The sequence below is a fragment of the Bombina bombina genome, chromosome 1 (assembly GCF_027579735.1).
Source record: "Bombina bombina isolate aBomBom1 chromosome 1, aBomBom1.pri, whole genome shotgun sequence".
Lineage (NCBI taxonomy): Eukaryota > Metazoa > Chordata > Amphibia > Anura > Bombinatoridae > Bombina > Bombina bombina.
Window position 1 is genome coordinate 1,445,863,351 of NC_069499.1, and position 5,318 is coordinate 1,445,868,668.

At 37.3% G+C, this 5,318-nt stretch overlaps 1 protein-coding gene across 1 annotated transcript; it reads right to left on the minus strand.

Moving 5' to 3' along the window:
- Positions 1-2,032: 2,032 nt before the first annotated feature.
- On the minus strand, positions 2,033-2,968 carry LOC128643217 (olfactory receptor 1020-like). The gene has a single exon (XM_053696205.1). It carries the CDS (start codon positions 2,966-2,968, stop codon positions 2,033-2,035), a length of 936 nt encoding a protein of 311 aa, XP_053552180.1.
- Positions 2,969-5,318: the final 2,350 nt, after the last annotated feature.

The following is a 5,318-nucleotide window of genomic DNA, read 5'->3' on the forward strand; positions in this document are numbered from 1 at the left end:
TATTTAATTAATGTATTGATAGTGTAGTGTTAGGTTTAATTGTAGATAATTGTAGGTATTTTATTTAATTTATTTATTGATAGTGTAGTGTTAGGTTTAATTGTAACTTAGGTTAGGATTTATTTTACAGGTAATTTTGGAATTATTTTAACTATTTTAGCTATTAAATAGTTCTTAACTATTTAATAGCTATTGTACCTGGTTAAAATAAATACAAAGTTACCTGTAAAATAAATATAAATCCTAAAATAGCTATAATATAATTATAATTTATATTGTAGCTATATTAGGGTTTATTATACAGGTAAGTATTTAGCTTTAAATAGGAATAATTTATTTAATAAAAGTTAATTTATTTCGTTATATTTAAATTATATTTAATTTAGGGGGGTGTTAGTGTTAAAGTTAGACTTAGCTTTAGGGGTTAATAAATTTATTAGAGTAGCGGTGAGCTCCTGTCGGCAGATTGGGGGTTAATACTTGAAGTTAGGTCTTGGCAATGTTAGGGAGGGCAGATTAGGGGTTAATACTATTTATTATAGAGTTATTGAGTCGGGAGTGAGGCGGATTAGGGGTTAATAACTTTATTATAATAGCGGTGCGGTCCGCTCGGCAGATTAGGGGTTAATAAGTGTAGGCAGGTGGAGGCGACGTTGTGGGGGGCAGATTAGGGGTTAATAAATATAATATAGGGTTCGGCGGTGTTAGGGGCAGCAGATTAGGGGTACATAGGGATATTGTAAGTAGCGGCGGTTTACGGAGCGGCAGATTAGGGGTTAAAAAAAATATGCAGGTGTCAGCGATAGCGGGGGCGGCAGAATAGGGGTTAATAAGTGTAAGGTTAGGGGTGTTTAGACTCGGGGTACATGTTAGAGTGTTAGGTGCAGACGTAGGAAGTGTTTCCCCATAGCAAACAATGGGGCTGCGTTAGGAGCTGAACGCGGCTTTTTTGCAGGTGTTAGGTTTTTTTTCAGCTCAAACAGCCCCATTGTTTTCTATGGGGGAATCGTGCACAAGCACGTTTTTTAAGCTGGCCGCGTCCGTAAGCACCGCTGGTATCGAGAGTTGAAGTTGCGGTAAATATGCTCTACGCTCCTTTTTTGGAGCCTAAGGCAGCCATTCTGTGAACTCTAAATACCAGCGGTATTTAAAAGGTGCGGCCAGAAAAAAGCCAGCGTAGCTAACACACCTCTTTGGCCGCAAAACTCTAAATCTAGGCTTAAGATAGCTACAATGTAATTATTAGTTATATTGTAGCTAGCTTAGGGTTTATTTTATAGGTATTTAGTTTTAAATAGGAATAATTAAGTTAATGATAGTAATTTTATTTAGATTTATTTAAATTATAATTAAGTTAGGGGGGGTGTTAGTGTTAGGGTTAGACTTAGATTTAGGGGTTAATAAATTTAATATAGTGGCGACGACATTGGGGGTGGCAGATTAGGGGTTACTAAATATAATGTAGGGTTCAGGAATGTTGAGGGCAGCAGCTTAGGGGTTAATAAGTGTAAGATTAGGGGTATTTAGACTCGGGGTTCATGTTAGGGTGTTAGGTGTAGACATAAAAAGTATTTCCCCATAGGAATCAATGGGGCTGCGTTAGGAGCTTTACGCTGCTTTTTTGCAGGTGTTAGGTTTTTTTTTCAGCCGGCTCTCTCCCATTGATTCCTATGGGGAAATCATGCACAAGCATGTTTTACCTGCTTACCGCTACCGTAAGCAGCGCTGGTATTGAGGTGAGATGTGGAGCTAAATTTTGCTCTACGCTCACTTTTTTGCGGCTAACGCCAAGTTTCTAAAAACCCATAATACCAGTGTTACTGTAAGTGAGCGGTGAGGGAAAAATGCTCGTTAGCAACGCACAGCATTACCGACAAAACTTGTAATCTAGGCGTGTATTTGTTGATATACAGTCTAAAATACTTTACACAAGAAAAGACAGACATAATATAATTTCTGAGTTATACAGTTCATGGGAATATATAATCAGCAGCTTTGTCTTCAATAAATAAATACATATGTTTAACAATTATTAATTGTGTGTATTTTTTTTAAACAGTTGTGTAATAGCACTTTTAACATCTTTGTTCCTAAGGCTGTAAATAAGAGGGTTTAACATTGGTGTTATCACATTGTAGAAAACAGTCAACTTTTTATCATTTTCTAATGAGTAGCTGGATTTTGGTCTAAGATACATGAAAATGATTGTCCCAAAGAAAATAGCAACTACGGTAAGATGAGATGCACAAGTTGAAAAAGCTTTTTTCCTTCCTTTAGATGAACGGATTTGCAAAATAGCGGAGATTATGTAAATATAGGAGATTAGTGTCAATATAAATGAGGCACCAGCTGCAAGCCCACCCAAAACCAATATAACAATCATGTTAATACTTGTGTCCGTGCAGGACAATTTTAGTAGTGGAGGCATATCACAGAAAAAGTGGTTAACCTCTCTTGAACCACAAAAAGACAAGCTTGCTGTGAGCATAGCATGAACAAATGAATATAGGGAGCCTGTGATCCAGCAGCTTAAGGCTAACTTAATGCAGATTTCCCGTCTCATTTTCTGTGGATAACGCAAGGGGTGACATATAGCCACATAACGGTCATAACCCATGATGCTTAACAGAAAACATTCCGAACTTCCAAGAAAGTGGAAAAAGTATAGCTGAGTAAAACACCCATTATAGGAAATATAGCAACGTTCCAACAAAAGCCCAACCAACATTTTAGGGACAGTTACTGAAGTAAAGGTTACATCCAATATAGATAGGTTGCATATGAACATGTACATTGGAGTGTGCAATTCATGAGTAATCCTTATTAGCACAATAAGAAAAGAATTACCTGTCAGTGTGGTAGTGTAGATAAAAGAGAAAAGCACAAAAAGGATAGTCTTTACCTTTAGATCACTAGAAAGTCCAGTTAAAATAAAAGGTTCTGTTCCAGTTTTATTAATCAAATTCATGGTGTCCTTCACTGAAATAAAATAAGAAACATGTATTAAAGTAAACAATATTAGTCTGAAAGTTTCTCTTACTAAATTACTTTAAATATTTCTTGTTTATATTGTTATATCTACTTCAGACTACACAGTAAAGTCTTTACAGCCCATGTACCACATAAGTGCAGAAATTGTCTATTAGTATGACAATATTTGGCACCTCTTGGCAGTTGAAGAGCAAACAGATATGCAGTAGATAGCATGACATCCTGCGCTAATAGAGCAAGCTACAAATGTTTCTATCATATTTTCACTGATGTGATTTTTGGCAACATCACAATGGTAACATAGACAATATTTACACAGTACACACCTATATTACAAGTGGAGCTCAACCGAGAGTGCGTTATCCTTAGTGTGGCATCTGGTATAACTAGTGGATGGTAAATCAGGTTAGTGATTGGTTCATATTACAAGGGACGAGTTAAGTGTTGCACTTGAGTCCAACACAAAATGGCACAGGAAAATTGAGCTATTTTGGAGACCTGAAGTAAAGTGTTAATGCTTGAATATATGCATAATAAAACACATGTACATGCCTCCCAACATTTTTGGCTGGGTATTAGGACTTAGGAGACTAAGGGGCCCATTGTAGTTTTGAGTGTGGTGTCATGGGTGGATAGTGAGCATGCCGGGACAGTTGGTGGGCATCTCTGGGCAGTCAGTGGGCATGTCTGGTTGGTCAGTGGGTGGAGATAACATAAAACTCCTGCAGGGACAACTGGACAGAGCTCAGAATTAGTAACTGTCCCTCTCAATCAGGATAGTTGGGAGAATACTAAAAGAGAGAAGTGCTCAATCTGTGATTGAACAATTGCAATATAGCTTATTCTATGGCTAGTTAACACCCTAGGAGTAGCCTCGTTTTGCTAAAAATGTGTGCTTCTCTCTTTTAGTATATGCAGATTATGACCCTGTGGGAAATCTCTCTAATGGTGATGCGGGAAACCAGACGTGGACCCATTGCTCAATGTGGCCAGAGGGATATGGCTGTACCTCACTGACGAGGCCCACACTAGGCCAAAATGTACATCTAAGGTTTTGCCATTTCTCTCATTAAGAGAGGGATAACCTGGTATTTTGTGATTGTACTGCACTATTTAGTCAGGACCAGACTGATATACTGCAGTAAAGTTCTTCTCTATGAAAGGCACATTTTGAGCAAAAAGAGGCTGTTCCTAGGGTGGTAACTAGCTATAGAACAAGCTATTATGCTGCTGTTTTTTCCCAGGTTGAGCGCTTCTCTCTCTTAGTATTTGTTAATTATGACCCTGAGGGAAGTCTTCCTAAGGGTGATGCGGGAAACCAGACGTGGACCTGTTGCTCCATGTGTCTAGAGGTATATGGCTGCATCTCACAGCTGAGGCTCACACTATGCTGAACTCTATGTCTGTGGTGTTACCCTTTCTCTCGTTCAGAGGTATTGCCTGGTATTTCAGGACTGGACTGCACTGTTTACTCAGCACTCAGGACCAGACTGATGTACTACTGGAAAGTTCTTCTCTGTTTTGAGCAAAAAAAGGCTTCTCCTAGGGTGGTAATAAGCCATAGTTAACTACTTTTATATAATTATTCATTGTTTTCATTTTATTCATTTTTCAAGTGTTATTATGCTATATCACTCTTGATAAGGTCTAAAAACATTTTCATCAACCAGCTTTTAGCGCCCCCCTATACGGTCCCATAAATTCCTGGTAACAAGCCATAGAACAAGCTATTATGCTATTGTTTGTTCCCAGGTTGAGCGTTTCTCTCCTTTAGTACAGGATAGTTGGGAGATCTGCATGTAAAATATATTCAAATAAATAATGTCACCCATATACATATATATATATATATATATATATATATATATATATATATATATATATATAACAATAATACCAGAGAAGGCACTCTCCGTTTGGAAATTCCATTTAATGGTTAAACCATTAAATGGAATTTGCAAACGGAGAGTGCCTTCTCTGGTATTATTGTTATGTGATTGTTTTGAAGCACACCCTAGCAGCTGAAATTGAAAGTGTGCTGGTTCCCTACTTGTTTAATTATATATATAAATATATATATACAGTATATATATACTGTATATATACATATATTAAGTGTAAAATCAAGGTTTGTAATTCAAAACAAATATTTTAACAGTGATTTAAAGGGATATCTTCTATGATCAGTTGCAGGACTGGGAAAGGCTCAAAGGTATATACATTTGTGTATTTGTATGTGTGTTATTTATATTTCCTCCCTCATGTGTGCACTCTCACCTTGAGAGAAAGTCACCTGCCAGGGTGCTGTAGAATATTCCAATGCTCCC

Coding starts and splice junctions, on each gene's coding strand:
- LOC128643217 (XM_053696205.1), bottom strand. CDS start 2,968: ATGAATTTGATTAATAAAACTGGAACAGAACCTTTTATTTTAACTGGA.